The sequence below is a fragment of the Lipophrys pholis genome (genome assembly GCF_963383615.2).
Source record: "Lipophrys pholis genome assembly, chromosome: 18".
Classification (NCBI taxonomy): domain Eukaryota; kingdom Metazoa; phylum Chordata; class Actinopteri; order Blenniiformes; family Blenniidae; genus Lipophrys; species Lipophrys pholis.
The window spans coordinates 17,413,848-17,435,538 of record NC_137646.1 but is presented as its reverse complement, the minus strand read 5'-3'; the positions used below and the strand labels follow the sequence as shown (position 1 = coordinate 17,435,538).

General features: G+C 41.7%; 1 protein-coding gene across 1 annotated transcript in view; it reads left to right on the top strand.

The window, feature by feature from the left end:
• LOC308123895 (phospholipid-transporting ATPase ABCA1) overlaps positions 1–21,691 on the top strand; it is a 163,111-nt gene that overhangs the window by 90,081 nt on the left and 51,339 nt on the right. Inside the window, 5 exon segments of the mRNA XM_080486620.1 lie at positions 608–797; positions 10,439–10,533; positions 11,793–11,898; positions 15,554–15,628; positions 19,631–19,800. Of these exon segments, the coding sequence (XP_080342746.1) occupies positions 608–797; positions 10,439–10,533; positions 11,793–11,898; positions 15,554–15,628; positions 19,631–19,800 (636 nt within the window).

Here is a 21,691-nt window from a genome sequence, read left to right as displayed (position 1 = left end):
TCCTGTCTGACCAAAGGGCCACAGGTTTTCTGTCAGCTGAACAATGTGCAGGTCTGCAATAGCTACTATGGTAAATCATAATTAAGGTACTTAAAAAAAAAGGTGCAGCATAGTCCAACTGATGAAAATGCAACTGTTACAACTGATTAGTTAATTGTCGAGAATAACTTTGTTGTTCAATGCCGGTTTGTCACTGGCTTTGTTATACCTCCACTGTTTCTGCTTTTTAACCCTTCTTCACGCCAGTGATGGAAATGAAAGAAAAAAAACCGAAACAAAAAACAGCCAGGGCCGGTCAGCACTGCTGCCCAAGTAAACAGCAACCTCTGATTTCTCGTGTCAACAAAGATAGGCGATCTTCCAGTTTACACAGAAATGACCAAGCACATACATAATGCATGGCTTCTGAGCACAATAAAAAAAACTTCAGGCTGAACTTTGAATAAATATTGACAACCCATTAGTGGAATTGGAGTCTCCTGAGCAATCAGACCACTGTAATGGTGTTCTTGGTTTCAATGACAACAGGTACTGTCAGGTTAAAGAACAGCTGATGTTTTGTGTTAGATGACAGCTATAACAGGCACGTTCCCTTATTGTTTTCCAGGAAGTTGCCTTGTTCTTCCCATGGGACCGATTGGTTCACGCCCCCCGTGGATCCGTCAATCACTGACATCTTTGTGAATGGGAACTGGAGTATGTCTAACCCCTCTCCGTCGTGTCAGTGCAGCACTCCTACGCGGGCCATTTTTTTACCTGACTGTCCACCTGGTGCGGGAGGTCTCCCTCCACCGCAGGTTAGTATCTTACCCCGGAGCTTGTGCCTTTTGTTGGTAATGTCTGTGGAGTAATTTAAAGTCTTAAGACTGATCAGCAACAGGGAATATGTCTGTGTCTGTCTAAGAGCCCTTAAGGCAGACATTATGTGCTTCCTCCTTCACGATCACTGTTACTGTCTGACTGCAATTCAGTGGCGAAATGTGTGCGCTCACTGTGTGTGTGTCCAAGATGCAAGGAGAGAGTGGATTGGTGTAAAATAAATAAATAAATCAGTGACGCAACAGCACAATAAAAGTGCTTATCATAGAAGCTTTTGGCTTATGGTCTGAAATTCCCAGTCAGCATCATTTCGATTTGAGAATGTAAAGGTACTTACTAACAAGGAATTTGCATTGCATTGCAGAATGTAAATCAGCCCTTTTGTGCTGCTTCTCTTTTGTGAACAAGTGTGCATGCATGAAAGTGGGGCCAAAATTGATTCTCCTGGAAATACACTGAATCGGTCATCGCCTGAAATTCGGCTTGTTCCACATACCTGCTAAAAATAGAGATAAGATATCCTCATAGTGTGTCTCTTCATCTCCTTCACCTACATGCTGACGTTTCACCTTTTAGCATCTCTCTGAGCTTTTTATTACAGGCAGTGCTCGCACAGACATTTTGCAAGTACCTCACCCTTTCTGCTCACATCTCGAATCCTGGGAGCTTTCCGTGTCTCATCCTCTAGGAGTCAATACCAATCCTTCAGAGGCTATTACTTTGACAATATACATGGCCAAATGCATCGAGGGCAAATGTTATTCGGTCTGACCTGAAGAGATGTGATCCAGGCTGGGATCAATGGCTGAGTTAGGGACCCCGCGATGCTGCCTATATCTGCCACCACCTGCTGACTGAACCAATTACGGCGCAGAAAAGAAGTGGTGTCTAATTTGGAGCCAAATGATTTGTACTGCTGCCTCCCAACGATAATGAAAAATCTAAGCTTGAGAGAGAATAGATTGAGAAGCTGCCACCATCACTCCAATGTCCTTCTATTAAAGATGGCTTTGTCCATTTATTTATGCTTTGTGGCTTGTGGCTGCATTTTAAGAGACTTCAGTTTGAATGTTTTATAGTAACCCTCTTTGAAATCTGACAATATTCCTCTTTACATGGTTGTGAATTTATTCGATATATATTTGAATTGGTTTTACTTCAGATAGGTGAAGACGAGTCTTGGTATCTGATAGCCTGATACCCAGCAGTAAAAGACCAGGAGTTGGTTTATTTAGGTTTTTTTTTGTGTGTTTGTTTGTTTGTTTTTGTGTTTGCTTTGTGTTTTTAGTTTTTTTTTTTTTTTGTCCAGTGCAGTCTGAGCTGGTAAGCATGGCTGCTGCTGAAATAAAAAGCACATTAGATAGCCTACTGTTCTCGTGAAAAACCTCCCGAACAAAAATGTTTTTTGGCAGCAACATACGAATCCATAAAGATGTCTTTATCATATGAAAACAGCTTTCTGGCAGATTTCTTTTTTTCTTCTCTGTAGCTTGTAATCAGCACTCAGGAGTAATTTGGGTAATTATTGAGACATAACTTACACTAACTGCGGCTGGGTGGGGGTGGTCCGGGGCTCCACAGCAGTGTAGCAGTGAGCACATTGCACTCTTAGTGCAGATTTGCCCTGTTTGAGTCTGCACAGAAGGGCTTGCAAGCCCAACCCAGAGTTTATAACCCTCACTGTGCATGTGTGGGCTTTCTCTGGATGGTAAGGTTTCCTTCACTAGTCTAAAGAACATGCATTTGATGCTGTCAGTGTATACGCCATAACCACAGATCAAAAGCGGATTGACAATCTCAGCCCATAGTCAGTGTAGATCTACTCATGTGCCTCATGACCCTGAGATGATTTGGGGGGACTGCTGGAGCTTCAGTGATGGCTGACTCTTTGTGGTTTCTGTAAGTCTGAATAGAAAAAAAACTACAATTGTCTTGACAAGCACATAAAGGAAAAGCTGCCTTGTCATTTTCTTCAACTACACACCTACAAAATTGGACAAAAGAAATGAAACTGTGGTTGACAAGGTTCCTATGTAATCGCATAATTTATTACTACCAAACTCTCCATACCTTCCACATGTTTCCCATGCAGGTCTACCTCTCTACTACTGCCACTAAATAAATAATAGATACCAAATAGGCTACATTTCATGCCTGTTTTTCCATATTTCTGCCCAGAAATCTCCTGTTGCACTTATTTAAAAAGCTTACATATATTTATCCACTTCTGTAATTACCTGCAACTGAAACATTCACAGGAGTCACTTTAAATATTAAATAAATAAAATCACACAGTCGGTATGGTTGTAAAACAGATTGTAGCACTTAACATCCGTGGTTAGTCTAATCACGTAACTTAAGCATTTACGCATTTATCTGTGTTGTACATCCAGATCAAACGGCTTTGTCAGAGCATCCTATTCTCTTACACTTAACCTTCCTGTAAATCAGCGGCTTCCACAGCTATAATCATAATGGTATAATTAAACACAATTTACAGTCTTTCATATATACCTTCAGTCCCTACTTTGAAGCTTTAGACAATCACCCATCTTTTATCGTCACCGTGTTCAAGGTCCTCACATGCGTCTACTAAATTATGTAGTACTACCGGTGATTATTGGATTTGCACATACACAAGCACTCTAAATGAAAGAGTTGGAGGAAATGAGAGGAGCCATTGAATTAAGTATATTGTAGATCTGGAATGATGTACAGAATCTCCTAATATTTGTAATATTTCAACTTTAGAAATATAATAATATTCTTTTGAAGCAATTTGGCCAAAACATATTTGTCATCTCTGTCTATACTAACTGTGAAAGTAAGGCTGCTCTGAAGAAATTAGATCATATCATACATCCTACACTTTTTCACACCAGGGTCACCAAGGGGCCAAAACGCATCGCAGCCAACATAGGCAGGGAAGACATTGGACAAGTTGCCATTTAATCACAGGGCGAACACACTGACAATCGCCCACATACACTCTCACACCTATGGGCAATTTATAGTCACCAATTAACCTTACAAGCTTGTGTTCTCAGTGTGAGAGAAAGCCAGAGTGCCTGGAAACCACTTAAACAGCAAAAGAAAGCCTTCTCTGGCCAACAGGTTTAAAGAAATATTAAGACCCTTGTTAAGAAAATACAGATGTAGCCACATGAAATTAAATAATTTTGTCTTATAATTGCCCTATTATTCCCCTCTTTGAATGGGAAATGTGCTGAGAGATATCGTTTAGGAAGGACAAATGAGACGGCTGTTTAGATGAACAAGTGCATCGGCACAGTAAGTGACTTCCAACAAGGAGGCCATCAGATGACACAGTTTGAAACCGCCAGGCTCATTTTACACTCCTATTTCCCCACAGATCCCCTATAGCGTCCCCATAGCGTCATGATATGCAGTGTATCGTTTCCCCTCTGAGGTTCGATGGGTAATTCCTCGTTGAACTTGTTTGAGTATTGGCCCTGTGCTTCTTCCTGTGACAAGGCCATCCAGGGCCATTTGAAAGGAGCAACTGTCCTGGTATCATGTTAAAGGATGATTGTTGCGACAGTCAAACAAGAGCAGTGCCCTTTGCTTGACCTTTTCCTAACCCTGATGTTCACGTCTACCTTATGACAGCGGTGTCGAGGAGTGCCCCATTTGTTGAGCCGCTGCTTGTGTCTGTGTATCTTCCAGGTACTGGGTTAGGCTGTCAAGGTTCTTACTCTTTTCATTGTCAGTGCTATTCTGCCTGACTTTCTTTCAAATATATTTTATGAATTGTTACTACCTCTGCAGCTCTACTGCATGTTGTTTTTTTTTTTTTTATACTTTTCCATGTCATTGTTCAGGTGGATAGTGTCGACATACTTATCACTTTATGAAAGCCAATTCTTTGCTACATCTTGTTACATTCACTTGCATCATACCTCCTGTATTTACAACGTTTCACTTGTTCATTCCAGATCCTGTAAAAGGATTATTAAAAGGACTTGAAGCAACAGTGACGACATAGAGTTATTTTCATGCAACAAGACCATCGCCTGTGGCCAAAGGAACTTTACATTTCGAACCAGCTACAAGTGGAGAATACATCAGGAGACAGATGAGGGCATGATATCGTTTATATGCACTGCGTGTGCTGTTAACGGTGACTTTTCTGTCTTCATCGCTCCCTTTGTGCATAATGCAATGCTTTATTTATTTGGCAGAGGTCAATTTTTGTTACACACTAAGTCAGCCAGCTTTATAGGCCTTTATTTCATCATCTGAGATCTTTAAAGATTCATGCCACTGTGGTAGTGTTTGGCCTCATGTGGTGGAAGGATGAAGCATGATTTTGTGATGAAATGGCTGATCATGATCCTCTTTTTAAATATTAGAGGAAAGGCTCCTCCTTACTAGTATAAAACAGCAGTTTTCTTTGTAAATGACAGGGAATTAAAGTCAAAACTGCAACACTCAATACATCAGTCTTCAGCCCTTTTGGACCCCCTGCTGTGAAATCTAATCCACCAGTGGCTCATATCACACTTGTTACGGCGACAGTGTACACATAGTTCAACAATACAGTGGATCAACGGAGCAGATAAGTTAAAAAATATTGTTTGGTAGACAATACATTTCCAATAAATTACAAATAATCGGAAAGGCAGCTGAGTGCCCTTTTAAATGCAACCACATTTATAATGAACCTGCATTTGTGGGATGTGCATCAGGGTTGAATGCTTGATTATGGTAAATTCTCACTGGCAGAACCAAATAGCTCTTTCTGGAGTTAGACTTGTTTTAAGCTTCTGCTCCCCAGCAGTCCTGATATCAACCTTATTGAACTCTTGTGGGATCGGCTCCAGCGGGCCGTTTGTGCCAGAGTGGCCAACACATTGCAAATGTGGCACCATTCAACACAGAAAGCAAACAGCTTTTTCAGTCATATCATATGTCTTGTGAGCTACCAGCGCTACCAACAAGAACCTAATCTACCAAGAACGCATTTTTCTTACTTTTTTGATACTAAGTTAGGAGAAAATAGTTGGAGGAAACAAAGTGACAGCGATAAACACAAACACATATGTGCACTTTTACATGTTTGTCGACGTGCATAAAAACATATGCATTAATCACCATGATGGCATTGCTTACCTGCATGGCACAGTAGGTCATGGGGAGGGTCATAAACTAATGCAAGTCCAAGGCTGAGACCACCCACAGAAGCCGAGCACATCATGAGGATGTATTCCCTTTGACCTGAAAGCCTCCCCCTGTTGAATAAATCATGACAAAGAGTACCAGACTCAAACTAGTTTTCTTTTTTATCTTTCATCCTGTCCATCCTCTGAATATGCCCTTGAGAGACTATGGAAAATACGAGAGAGAGAAAAACCGTGGACCGAACACCACGGGAGGTAGTGTGAAATCATTGTTTCCATGGTAATGGCAGGGAACACTAAGCCCACTATCAATTCTGAGGTATTGACTCTCATTCACTGGTGATATTTAACCTTCATAGATGAATAGGCCGTCATGCGTGCAGAGGAATTGATAAAGCCGCCACGTTCGTCGTATTACGATTGATGTCTTTATCATTTGGAGACTGGCCTAACTACAGCTTGCAAATTACTCTCCTCGGCCTCGTCTATCAGGTTATTGAAGCTACACATCGGCTTGCCATTTGTGTGGGGAAAAAGGAGACGTTTCCACATGGGAAATTCAACTACCATTATCGTCATTAGTTTGTTTAATGAGGAAAATTGCTTAAACACAAGTTTTTATCGATTTCAAGTTGTAAAAAGCGCATGTGTGCTTGGGATTTTTTTTTTGTCAGTCTTTTTTTTTTTTTTTTTCTTTGTAAAGTCTTAGGAAAGGACGGCACAGGATTGGATTTAAGTGGACAAGTACACTGGTGCATTGTGATGAATGCAGAGCATTCTTAGGGTGAATTTGTGAAATCGTGGGACATCACGCATTTCGGGAAAATGGATCTCCATGTGAACAGAGTTGTGTCAGCTGTGGTAGAGCTCAGAACTGTGGACAGCCATTGATGTTTTAAAAATGTGCTGGTTAAAACAGAAAACAACAGCTTACCTCTCTGTCCATCCAACATATTTGATCTTCTGCAAAACCTCAATCAAAGCAGTTCTTTGTACGTGGCAGGTGAAACACAATTTTGAAAGTAACCATCCAATCAGATATGATCAGCACTTGCAGAATCGTTTTCTAAACCAGGCCCAGGTGGGTGGTTAAAGAAATCATCCTGGAACTAAATGTAGAAGTGGAGTAGAAAGATTCTCCTATGGTACCTACTATAGTAGGTTGGTAAAGTTACTGCGTTCGAATAACAAACTCAACTTTTGTTTGAGCCACTTTTTATTATTTTAAAATTCATATGGACTTGAGGAATGCTAAAGAATAGTTTTGGTTTTTTTCATGCCAGACTGTTGAGGTAATGTAAACAGGTGTAAAATTATACTCCAATAAATATGAGTTCCCTTTAGACCTTATTATTTAGAACCAGAGAAAACCTACACGTGGGAATAACGTGCAAAATCTGCTCAGATTCACCAAAAGAGCTTCTCCATTTTACAATACATTGCTTGAATCATAATTGTCAGTAAATCTTCTAATTTTGTGATGAGATCAATAAAGATGCATCGCTCATCATCCCACAACCCCACCAGAGTGCAACATCCTGATCCATCCTTTCTCTGCCAAATCCTTGTAGATTTGTCACTCTGACTTCCAAAGTGAACGGGTCCAATTTATTGTCAAATGACCAGTCCACAGCCACCCTCTTGGCACCAAGCGGGCGATGCTCAAAAACAAAAGCAAGAAAGCCCATTGACTTGCGAGGAGAGGCAAATGGAGGGTGAGGTAGTGGTTTCCCTTTGTTTCTGCTAAACAGAACAGAATGGGGTTCGGGTGAATGACTGTCATCTGGTGCAGGCGTGCGAAGCTCAATCTCTCATGTGCAGCCGTTTTGTTGTGGCTAGCAACACTGTGTTTGTAACCCAGCTAGTGCTCGAAACACGACATCAGCTAATGGCGCCGTTTGGCTCAGTTTAGAATGACTGTCAGGATGTGATCATGTTAGACATAATCACACAACACAATGAGAAAGGCACAATACTGAAGAACTCGCCAAATACGCATGGTGACACACACACACACACACACACACACACACACACACACACACACACACACACACACACACACACACACACACACACACACACACACACACACACACACACAATAGGCCACCTGCCACTTCCATTATCGAAACATCGTTTGACAAAAGGGTTTTAAAATTTCAAAACAGCTCTGCACATAGAGGAGCACATCATTGTGCATAAACCTAATTCACCTGTTCTCTGTTGTGACTGTACTACTGAATGTGACACGTTTCATCAAAGAAGATCCTGCTTCTTCGAGATTGCCTTTTCTTTGTGTACATAAGATAAAAGTTAGATTTTACCTTTGAGGTGCAGTACAATATAACAAGTGCCAAGATTAATATAAACACGGCGAGGTCTCTTATCTCTCCCTGCTCGAGTATGTCAGCTCATTCAGCAGATTTGATTACTCCTTAGTTTACATTTCCCTCTCCCCTACTTGCTTACCCAGCTATCAAGCTCGAGAACTGATGTCATGCACTGAATGCCAAGCGCACTAAAGCTGTTTGCAGGTAATGAACAAGCGATGCAGACCCAGGTATTACATAACTAAAAAATGTTCCCATTTCAGTCTTTTTGATAAGGGATATGGACCAAGGCCAAAATAATTAGACCCACGCTGACTGTATGCCCAAGTTTGAACTCATTGTACACACGGCGGAGTGTAAAGGTTCCTCTCTTCAGTGCTGTTTGTTTCGGCGTTCCTGTGGCTTTTTTGAAAGAGATGCATGTTTGTTCAGCGATAAGCCAAGGTTGCCGTTCCTCCTCCTTATCTCTGATTCATAAGCCAGATGGGTCCTTTCCTTTCTCTGCTTCCTCCTTCTGTTTGTTCTTTGCCTTGTGGTTTGAGCCCCCCTCCCCCCTTTTCCACACTTAGGCTCTTTTCTACATTTTTAACTTGTGTTTCCAACCACGTCCTACCCTTCTAAGCGTGTGGCAACTTCTTTAATGTCACTGTCCATCCCCGCCTCCTGGTTTTACCTCCACTTTCTCTTTCTGCTCAACAGCATCCTCTATACCCCAGGGATTGAACCTGCCATACACTATAACACTAAAAAAATAGGTACTCAGAATGTTTTTACACCAATGAACTCAATTTAGGATGCAAAATATGCTCCTCTCTGCCCACTGACACCTGCGCATCTGCTCCTTTAAACTCGACTACTATACGGGATATTAAAAGAGGAAAACGTTTGGGTAATTGACACACAGAGATAACCAATTAAACACCTCACCATGTGTACCTAAAGCTCACATCAAGCTGTTTGTACACAGGGGCAGATAACCGGTGCAACTCAGTGTGTTGGTAAATTGCGTTGCAGTCAGGGGTCTCAATTGCACTTTATCAAAGATCAGTCTGCTAATTAACATAGTGTTACCTCTCTAAATAGGCAGGGCTAAATCAGCTCAGTGTTGCTGTGAGCTGGGTATCGCTCCACGCGAGGTGGAGTGTATTCATAGCAGTGTGCCGCACCCTCTCCTAATTGGATGTTTGAATGTAGCCATTTATCCACAGAAGAGCATCTAATTAAGGTTCTTTGACATTCGACACGACTTTCCCAGCTTTGGCAGGGGTCTAGATTTCAGCCCGGCTTCCCATAGCCAAGCTTAATTGACTATTATGGTTAGGGTTGAGAAAATATGTTCTTCGGTGGCGTGAACTGATGGCACCTGCAAAATTGTTCTTGCTCGCAAGTTTTGGTTTTGCGTCGGCTGGGTGAGTTTTTCTGGGTGGCTGAGCACTTGCATCTGCCAGAGACTGTCTGTGGTGAGTCTTTCTTTTTTTTCTTTTTTTTTTTTGCTCATAGGCTGCCGCAGGAAAATACAGGCACAGTTTAATGTGCAAAAGCTTCAAATCCTCCCACAAGTAAATTAACATGCATTGCACCTGTGACAATAATGTCTCGTGCACAACACCATAAGATTAACCTTGCATTTTTTTTTTTTTTTCAAACTGTAGAAACAGTTTAAAATAGCCTCCTGCATCCCAAAAGTTCAAGCCGCTCCAAACATTGCTTTTATATTAACACTGAATGACCTCGCTGAATGTAATGCAAAAAAAATCTGCTCATCCCCACAAACCTACAGAGGATTATCACTAAACAGTTCCTGTCAGCTCCGTGGGGCATTTTCAGCTCATTGTTTTGGTTTTATGGTCCGCCGAGTTAATGTATTGCCCTGGCGAAATCTCATTTTAGGCAGCAGGAGGCAGCTGTTTATAGTAAGAAAGCTCTCGGAGATCAAGGCATTGTAGGCCACCTGCTCAGTAGCTGCAGCAGGAAGTTAGGGCGCGGGTCATAAAGTGTATCACTGTACTCAGTTGTGTGTTTTGCACATCATTTGGATATACTTTACAAGGTATGACTTGGTTAGTTGTGAGTTTCCACCCCAAGGGTAAAATGGTATCACTAACACTGTTTACTCTGTTTACTTTTCTTCTTTTCTTTTAACAGAGGATACAGAACACAACAGACACACTGCTGGATTTAACCGGAAAGAACTTGTCAGACTTCTTGGTGAAGACTTATGAACACCAGGGTAAAACAAGGTAATACTTTTTACTGTGATTGCTGACAATGGTGGTTTAATGGATGAATGTCTGTTATTAAAAAACAAACAAAAAAAAAACAGGTAAGACACACTTTGAAATTCTACCAAACACATCCCAAATAGTATTGAATTAATACCTTAGTGTACTTATCAGAAAAAGCTGTACTATTTACTGTATACTTATCAATGACCTCAATATGTCATAATATAAAATGGTATATCTAATCGATTGTACGGTCTAAGTAATTTTTCAAATTTTAGAATCATGGAGTAACTAATAAAGGATGAAAAACGGATGAAAAAGTGCTCCAGCTCAGCAGAGTTATGGTAACTCATAACTGCCAACAGAAGATGGAAATCCAGATCTTTTTGTACATCAGAGTTTATAATGAGGTCATGTGACTACGATCTGGACGTCACATCGCAGACACAAAAAATGTTTTGAAAATTCCTCCTGTGCTTTGATCATCACATTTCTTCCCATTTATAATCACTATTTTATATTTCTGGGATTATTTATCATGGAGGAAGTGTACCAATCACTTGTGCATATGATAGTCATATGAAAGAGAAGACACAGTCCTGCAGACCATTGAGCCTTTTCCATCTCTGTGCATTATGCAGTTGTCATGTTTTGACAAATCCTGCTGGGCCACTCTTTGACACGCTTCCCTTAACCTGTCATTTGGCTGTATGAAAACATTTTGCGCAAACTGTCACTGAGGGAAATGATTAATTGTAAGCTGTAGGTTGACGTGTTTGTTCAGCCTTGTGAAAGTTCGGTTGCATTTTCAGTGCATGGCTTTTAGTTCAGTCTCTGCGTAACACCGTGCGTCTGTTTCTGTTGTATGACAATGCGAAATCAGGTGAAAACATTGAAATCATGCAAACTGTGTGGACGTTTGATTCCTGGCAGAGAGAAGTCTATCATTGAGAAAGCCATTCAGACAAAACTTCTTGTGAATGCAGTGTTTGTCTCATCCTCACAGCATAAGCCCCTCAAAGTAATTACAGCATGTTGAGAAGAATGGCTGCGCTATGCTGATATTTCAGATGCTGCCGTTTTTTCCCCGAATGAGATAGATTTTAGTTTACACATGTTGATTTATTTATTTGCACATGCCCAGGATGCATTAAAAGGGTAAGCGGGTTCAAAGCAACCGCATTTGGATTTTTACACCAACACCTCTGTGTGTGTCCTTGGCATTATTCATGCGCACTTTCCTCCACTTGAACCTCTGTTTTTCATATCTCCAGGTACGGAGGGATCTCTGTCGGAGCAATCAACTCGCAGGTCCGTCTGACCGAGGCAGCTATTGAAGATGCCTTCAGAGATTTGAAAGGCCTTTTCAGTTCATTTCAGGTATGCAATAAATATATGACTCCGGGAGTCAAATGAGTTTATACCAACGGCTTATATGTTTCTTACGGGGAGAAGAATATTTGTGTTTGGTACAAGGTCAGAAGTAATTTTGAAAATGGCCCTGAGATATATGCCAAAACTCATGAAGTCAAGCGCACCACATACAGCACTGTGAGCATAAAGTGAGGCCATGGATACACACACACACACACACACACACACACACACACACACACACACACACACACACACACACACACACACACACACACACACACATATGCACACACTCGTTAATTAAGGTTACATTGTTGGGGCTGATCTTTTTCCCACTTTTGAATGAAACCTGCTGCTAAATTGTATGTTGCTGTGTGTTTCCTCTGTGGTGGGCTGGTGATCTGCCATGGATGTACCCTGCCTTCACTCGGATTAGGGGAAGTGAGATATTAGGCTTTCTAAGCATATATCTTTATGGCACTATGCAAAAGTCGTCAACACAATCCAAAGCAGAACAAAAGTATAAGAAGTGTTAGTCCCCATACAGCACAATTGTTGTAGTTTATATTTTTTACTTGCTTGCAAGAAAAGCCAAGTTGTGATTCAGCTCAAAGCCATTCTAAACATTTTGAAATGCTTTACAATACAGTGTATTTCATGACAGGCTTATTGAAATGTGCTGCTTTGGAAACTAACATTGAGCCACGATCAGGACGGTGGTTTTGTGTTGCAATCCCATGCCCGACTTCATTGTGCGTTTGAGCTCATTTTGATGACGGTGGACACATTTTAGTCGCTGGTTCTTTGCTGTCAAGGCTGCAGTTTGCCTCTTGTCTTCCGAGTCCGCCGCCCCTAATTGGAGTGCTGCGTTCTTTGTTCCACCAGCTCGGTATCTTGGATACAGGTGATGTTATTTAGTGGACTTTTGGACCTTGTTGGATTCTTGAACAATTGAGAGTGAAGAATGAATTCAGAGCAGTGAGGAGGTTTAGATTCTTCAAATCCGTTTTGGTGAGTGTCCATGGCAACAGGCTATGATTGTGCATTGCTTTGAATAAATCAGAAAAACCTTGGTCTTGAGTGGACAATAACACACGTGTGCACACACAACCCTACAGTTCTTTTCACTTTTACATTTATTTAACTTAATATTAGTTTCATTTATTCAGCTTTCACATTTATTTCCTAACCACTTCAGCTCACTCAGTTTTTCATCTCGCTGCCATCATGCTCTCCCCAAACAGAGTGTTTGATGAACTACTGTACGTATCAACTCAAGTTGTCCCCTTCTTGTGTTTCCCTCCATTTCTCTCTCTCTCTCTCTCTCTCTCTCTCTCTCTCTCTCTCTCTCTCTCTCTCTCTCTCTCCATCTATCTCAGCCTCATTCTTGCAGCCTCTCATTAACATTTCAGATTTTGGACGTTCAAACTACTTTGAGATCAGCACATTGCTTTGCCCTCCGGCGTCTCCGGCCTCAGCCCTAACCAGGCTCCCTTCTCAGTCTCCCAGATCTTGACGCTAATGTGACTTTAATTCGTGCTGCAGCAGTGATGTAACCCTAATGGCCGGGCATTAGCCATCCCAGCTCTGCATTCCTTGTTATTAAAGTGCTACACTGTCCTTGGGAAATGTCTGGCTCTCTGCTGCTGCTCGGCAAGCATTGTGATGTGAGATGGTAACTGGAAGTCGCGTGTTTTCTGCACTCTGGGCCACCTTTGCCGACTGGGAAGTCGGCTGTTTAATTGCATTTCCATGTGTCTAGCAGGTAAAAAGGAGGTGATGTGAACGGTGAAAGCAAGAAGGTCTACATGCTGTTAATGGCATAATTAAGCTCCAAAATAGCACACTGCTGTAGGTAGTGTTAATCTTTCCCTATTCTCTGAAAATACCTATTCTACCATATCCCTTTCCATATTTGAATTATTCAGAGGATCAAACCCTTAATTTAATAAAATTTAAACTCCTGTCTGGCAGGTTCTCAGACACAAACTCACACATGTCAGCACACTGCTGCACATACCGTTTGACCACTGAAGTATGCAGGCCACTTTGGAATACCGCCGCCCCCTTCCCCCCCCCCCCCGTCACAAAAAAAGTCTCCACACACTCGAGTGGCTTTATTGCTGTCCCATCAGCCATGGCACCGACAGCTCCGCTGGCCAAACCAGCCTTGTCATTGTCCTTGAGTGGGGAGGAGTCTGTCAAGGGTTAGACCCAGGCAGCTGCTGGCCCACTTCTCATCTCATTTCAGCCACCGCTAATCCTCAGGAAGGCAGCCTATTGGAGCTGCTCGCCGCCGCTCGGCACTATTCGAACCGGAGTGAAGTGAAAAGACAATAACGCAGGATATTCCTTCGCTTCTGCTGTAGGACGCAACACAGACAAGAGCAGGAGTATTGTTCTTTGCCCAGTGTGTGAATAGGTAATGACTCGGAACAGAGGGGATGTTATTTACCGCAAATACTTCTGTCAGGGTGAATGGTGGTGTCTCTTCCTCTCCTCTCGCACTGCGATATGGAGGGAGATAAAGAGTTCATGCTGTGTTACTGAAATGATGTGTAAACATTTTGTTACACAACAAAAGAAGACTGGTTCTATGGCAGGGCAAAAAGGAGCTCTGAGTACACTCTTAAAATGGCTCTACAGTTTGTATAAAGTCACGGCATGGTATAAAATTGGCTGACTGAAGGATTGTAGGATGGAAAAAAAAAAAGCAGACCTGGTATGATCTCCTCAGGTAACTCTCTTGGGGCTGGTGATATCTTTTTGTCTATTTCTTTCTCCTCTCCCTGCTTCAGTCCAGACAAGCACTCGCACCTGAGCACACTCCAGCATTCTTGGGATGTCTCTCTTGATTTTTCTCCTCCTATTCTTCCCGGCCCCCCACCATCAGCCAATCGTCACCTGCACTTTACCTCCATTGACCTCTCCTGCCCCCCACCACCGCCGTTCCCACCCTCCTCCTCTGCCATCGCCCTCCGATGAAGGCAGAGTCCAACAGGAGGTCCATTTGCATTTATATCACACAAGTATTGTGCCCGGCACTCTTACGGCCGGGCTGAACAGCATGGTATCAACATGACACTCAGGGAATCGCGCGCCTGTCATCTCAAGCACTCATCCCAAGGCTCATTTCACATGAAACATGAGTGTAGGAAAGGGGCCTTTAATGCAACCTGTCCAGTCGACCATCTCCCCACCATTTTCATCTCCTTACCTCACCCCAAAGACCTGGCTGAAAGCCTCTAAAACAACACCTCCTCTGCTGTTATTTTAATTATTTTTTTCTGTAGATGAACCACAGCTCACTTCCACTCCACCTAAATCTACATTGGGTAATTAGGCACACTGTGTTAGCTGTGTTTGATGCGTTCTCTCATTTTAATTATTTTGCTATATTTAATTAAGCAGAAACGTCAAAAAGGAAAAGTAGCCAAAATAACAGGGGGCACACATTTCCCCCCCAAGTCCATCGAAAATAAGTGGCTCAGCACACCCAAATACTCTCCGGAAGTCTTAATTCTTGTCTTACTCTGCCTCTTGTTTTGCATTTCAAAGAGCAGCAGTGGTTTTCCAAGTGTATCCAATTAAGTGTCCAACTTGTGATTTTTTTTTTTCTTTTTTCTTTTTTTGATCTTGTTTTCTTCCTCTTCATTAGGATAATGTGACTGATCAGATTTTCCAGAATGCTGAGACGCTGCTGAAGAAACTGGGGACCAGGGACAACGTCAAGGTACTTTATTCATCGCCGGGCACCGTTACAACTCATCAAATGAGATGAAAGTTTAATGATTGTGGAGGTGAATTTAGTCTGGTACGGTTTCACCTTTTGGGAAGGAGCTGAAGTGAAAACAGCGCATAAGTGGTGCAGGGACAAACCTGAAGCTTTTTCTCTCATCTCTCATCTCTCACTTGAGCAATTCAGTCTCATCATAAACTGTCATGCAGCTATTCCTTCACAAACATTTTTGTAGCTTTACACAATAAAATCTACTCTAAGAAAGACAAGGCCATTATTCTACTTTCGGTTGGCAAATGTCAAAGTTTTTCTACAGCATCATTACTGTATAATCATAGGGAATATTTATAATTGTGATGATAGAAGAACTGGATCGTTATTTCTTTCAACCTTTACAGATGATGATTCAGACTTAAAGCTGACAGTAAAAGTCGTCCCTATTGCTGCAGAAGTTGTTGAAAAGTTCCAAAGCATTTCATTTCACTCCAACCAAACATTCCCAGGTTTTCTTTTCGTTTACTTTCTGACTGTGTTCTATAAGTCTCACTGTATCCACGGTGATAAAACTTTACCATGAGACTATAACAATAATTATGTGTATGAGTGTGCATGTAGAAATGTGCATACATAATTCTAATGCCTTGTAAAAGGCTTTGTGGTTCCATAATGTTGTAATCTGTACTTCTCTCTTATTTGGGTTGGTACCCGTTTTTTGCAGTTGTGACTAAACTGCGGTGTACTTGTTTGTTCTTTCGTGATATATTTTGTTTTACCTGTTTTACTGGCCACATTTAGGGAGTATTTAGATTTTTGTTCACACGTACAATCTTCCTTTCCCTCCTCAGCAGAGAGGGTAAGAGTCCTGGAAATCTGCGACAGACACTTGTATCACATTTACTCAAGTAAAAGTGATAAACGGTTTTGAAATGTGCTCAACTACAGAATGTGTTAACTTGATTCATGTTGCCCCCTTCTCAGGATCTCACAGCCACATTATTATGTGTCACTTACAATGCTTTTTACGCTGATTTAACAGCCCCCAAATTGATTTTCATTGTTAGTCATTGTTAGTTACATTGTTGCTGGGAGCAATTTGTGGTTCAGTGCCTTGCTCAAGGACACTTAAAAAGAGAGGGAGGTGGGATTAAATCTGCAACCTTCTATTAATCCAGTTTTATAACTAAAGAAGAAGAATTATTGATTGTGGCTTAAACTTAAGCATAGCATATCACCGACGAGATTCCACTGAGGCCACATGAGCAGTTTTCCAGATTCAAACATGTACCGATTACAGAATGCTGCCAACATAAACTGCAGTGGGTGATGTGTTTCCACTTTAGTGATGTTAAGTGTCAATCTCCCAATTACAAACAATATTACACAAGCAGTGGCTGAGATGCTGCACAAAGTGCTCATCCTCCACCACTGAGTGTCGTAATAAACCATCAACCTCACGATTGGCGCACGACTGGCTCTGTCACCAAAGCTGAAGCCAAACCGATGCTTCTAAACTGTTGCCTACATCATATTCAAATAAAAAGTTACATAAAGGATTAGAAAAACCATCCGTCCACCATTCTATGATGTTTCATCCTTTAATGATTCATTTGTGTACAGTATGTCAGCAAATACACTGTCAATGACATATATGTATAGTTTTCAATTTAGTTTTGTTTTGCATCACTTACAAAATGGCCATCTCAAGACACTTTTACATGAAAATACAGCTTGAAAGAAACAAAGAATTCCTTAGCAAAGGAAGTAAGAAAGATTAAAAAAAAAAAAAAAAAACATTTCCACAGGATCAGACTAAGAAATAATAAAAGAGAAATTTATATGACAGAGAGTCTAAACCTATAGCAGCCAAACTAGAATATGGTCCAGGGTGACGTGAGCCAGCCATAACTTTTGTGAATCTGAAGGTTTTAAACCTGATCTTAAAGGTAGTGGCTGTGTTACCCTTCGTAACTGAAACGGGGCTCTAGTTCCACCTGAGAGGAGCCTAGTAGCCAAAAGCTCTGCTGCTGCCTCCTATTTTAATATTGGACGCTCTGTAAATAAAACTGCAGTCACCCTTTACGTTCTGAATAAATTATCTTGAAGTTAGGGTCTGGCTCTATGTATTTTTCCCCAAAAAATGATGTTCTCACTTTTGGCTGAGAATACAAACTGAGGAGCGCCTCATAATTTAAAGCGTTGTATTGCGACTTTGTTAAATTTGATAAGTGCCAGCCCAACCTTGATTTTCCCTAACATCAAGAAATTAATGTTTCCATATTCATTATAATGCAATGAAACAAATCATAGTATACACTAAGCAAGTGCGCTGTTTAAAGTGGACTACATTTCTACTTATTCTTAAAGTAGAGTTGATGCCAGTCTCTTCCAAATATCTCATCTTAGAGTTGAATTGTGCTCCTCCTTAAAAGGTTAATGCTTTAAGTAGTTTCAGAGTAGAAATTTGCCTTCCTACTTATCCTAACATATTTCTCACTCTCTCTGTCACCCCTGCGAATTTACCAAATATATGCTCTTTATTATCTCTTATCTGGATTACATCAAATCCAGTTTTAGTTGCAGACTTTTCCGAAAGTGTCGGATGAACAAAATGCAATACAGAAAGACATTTTCGTCAAACTGGATTTGCGAGATACGGCTAGAACAGAGGAAGAAGGGAGCCGCAAACCGAATGAGTGTGTGTGTGTGTGTGTGTGTGTGTGTGTGTGTGTGTGTGTGTGTGTGTGTGTGTGTGTGTGTGTGTGTGTGTGTGTGTGTGTGTGTGTGTGTGTGTGTGTGTGTGTGTGTGTGTGTGTGTGTGTGTGTGTGTGTGTGTGTGTGTGTGTGTGTGTGTGTGTGTGTGTGTGTGTGTGTGTGTGTGTGTGCATCTATGTGTCTACCCAAATTTCTCCATATCCTCCTCTGTGATGCAGTGTTATGTTGGGCTGACACTCAAACACCATCGACTCTTAATTAGCGCTGCACTATCAGCAGGGAGCCTTCTCTCACTCCTACTCTCTTTCATCCATTCTTTTTCTTCTACACCCCAGAAGCTACAAACTCACAGAATCACTTATATTAAAAAGAATGTCAGCGAAGATGTTTTCTGCTCCGCAGCTATCATGCTATGTCACATCGGGACTTAGTATTCACTGTGGCCCGTTATCTTACATTAAATGAGAAGTTATGTTTGTCGGCTCTGTTGCCTATGGAAGTGTCGTGTCCCTTTCGAAAATGTTTTGGATAATTTGAACCCCTCCCCTGGGAGCGCCTTTTAAGTGGACAAAAATGTCTTGTATAGCCCTTCTATATTCTTTCTATTTGAAAGGCACACGGCGACAGCAGAACACAACATATCTTTGGGGGATCTTCAATAATAACCTCTTACTGTTTCACTGCCATGCATGTTGCATGTAGGATTGGGAGCGTCTCTGAAAATGTCAACCGTAATTCTTCTGCACTGACAGGCTTCCCTCAATTTCTTCCATTGTGCAAAAGACACGTGTTTCCACTTTAAGTGATCTGATGTGCGTTCAGACAGCCATGTTGGTGGTGTGCAGAGCTCTCACAATTCTAACCACCAGACTTTTAAAACACCGATTCCCCCTGATCCTTGTTTTTGTTGCACAATATCTTTCTTTGTTGGTTTACCAACGAGTAATCTCGGTAACACAACTGGAGACACTAGAATGTTTCTTTTGTTAACTGGGTGATGCACACAGTGGCTTAGCAGTGAGGAAGAAGACGATTCAGGTACCGTGACATTTCGAATTATAACGCAACCTCATAACCTATTTATTATATAACTGGTTCACACTTGTTACATCATCATTTGAAATGTTTCTTTATTCATAACCTCTTTGTTAAAGTTTCCCCTATTGTTTGTCCATGACCGAATGCATTTCCCATGGCCGGATGTAGTTGCTAGGAGACATCTGAAGAAACTGCAAAGCCTCCACATGCTGTTCTCAGTGCCGGTGTCTGTCTCTTCCACCGCAGGTATGGTTCTACAACCAGGCGTACCACGGCATGGTGTCCTTCCTCAGTGTGGCCAACAACGGTATCCTGAGAGGAAATCTGCCAGCAGGACAGGACCCACGCCAGTATGGCATCTCCGTGTCCAACCATCCCCTCAACTTGACCAAAGAGCAGCTCTCCTTTGCGGCGATGTAAGTTTTCAGACATAAAAACGGGGTAAAAGGGTAGATGCTGCACGGTTGTTACAAATGATTGTATCCTGTGACTTTCAGGGTCAACATCATAGAGAGAAACTGAAATATAGTGTCACAGATATATAGAGAGAGAGATAATAGATAGCATGTTGGCTTTGAGGTGAAAAAAGAAAAGATTCTTACTGTTAACCTGTGTGGAGTCCACCAAATTGGTTAGATATGCGGGCGAATCTACACTGGCTGTTCGATGTGAAAGTGAACATCCACATCTGTGTTTATCATTGACTCATTCAGAAGGTGGACCTCATATCTCCATAAGTACTGCGATCTTGCATGGTGAAATAATTTTCAAGCACATTCGCTTTCCTCTTGTTGGAAGCCAGTTTTGGATTTTCTGACAATGCATCATGAGATGCGGAACAGCGAGAGAATGACAGTGAATGAGAAGCCAAGAGAAATAAGGCACAGTGAGAGGAACGGAGAAATTAAGTAAGGTAAGAAAAAAAAAAAAAAAAGCCACATAGACAGAACAGATGAGCAAGATAGAATGTAATAGAAAGCCTAAGACAGATAGAAAGATGAAGGATTTGTTTGAGTATGCACAGATTTGGAGGCCCATGGGAGCTCCTTACTAGGATATATCATATTTTTTTCCCCGCCTGTCTTATCCCAGGGCGAGCGAGAGAGCAGTTCCCCATGAGAGTCAGAGATTAATGACGTGCTAAATCGCAGTATATTGTCCCACACCATATAGATCTAATTGCTCTCTCTATTGTTATGTTTTATGATTATGGCGAGCAATAGTTAAATAATGTGGATTCCTCAACATTATCAGTTGTTGACTTTTCACATTCTGTCTGTTCTCAGTCCTCAGCGTGATCAATATGTTCAATAAAAAGCCGTTTGAATGCATCCCTCTGGAGCAAATTATCGTACAGTGCCAGGACTGCGGCTCCTGACAACACACAGGCAATTCAGTGGCTGCTACCAATCATGGCAGTTTTATTCCGTGGTCCCTCTCGGCTGCAGCCCAATCCTCAGTTAGGTATTTATGTAGTGATCAGGTGCTGACGACAGCCATGAGTTAGAGAGGGAGGCCGCGCCAGGGTTACAGATAATTACAACATCCTGCATGCCGTAGATTCAGGATGAGCCTCTTCTCCTCCCTTGCCGCTCCGCGCAGTGTGACGACCACAATTTATGAACTATGATGTCCAGATTAGCTTGGACACTGCTTCAATGTTGAATAACTGTGCAGGTTTTTACACAAGATGGGAGGGAAAGGGGGAGTGAGTCTGGAGGAGCTGACTAAGCAGAATGTTATATATCTATTTTCTTATATGTTCACTGGATCAAATGACGGCGTATGTAGCGTGAAAGGTTCTGCTCATTCTGACGGAGCCCTGCAGAGATGGTTAGCCTTTGCTACTTTACCAATTTGGTTTGAAGACCTCTATGCTCCTCTCCTATCAGCCTCATTTTTAGCAGCAGCAGGAGGTTGTTTTCTTTCCACAAACCTTAAAATTGGACTGTATGCTGCAGTCCCCTCACCAATAATCCAGGAGACAAAGTAGCAACAGCTGATGGAGAAAGGAATATGTTTAGTGGCTGAAGAAAGGCGTTTTCTCTCCGGGCTCAGACCAAACTCGAACTAAACTGAGTAAATACTTGACTCATGTTTATTAAGTTGCCGGAAACACAACTCCAAATGGATGCTGATGGTACTACCCGCGGGCTATTTGTGGAAATAAGCAATTGTTTCAGTTGGTTCCCGGTCCTTTAAGTACACACACATTTTACTATTTGCAACTTTAAGTACTTGCGTTTAAGTCAGCATAGAATGCAAAGGACAAACAATTGATGGTGTGAATTTAAATTTGTGGATGTT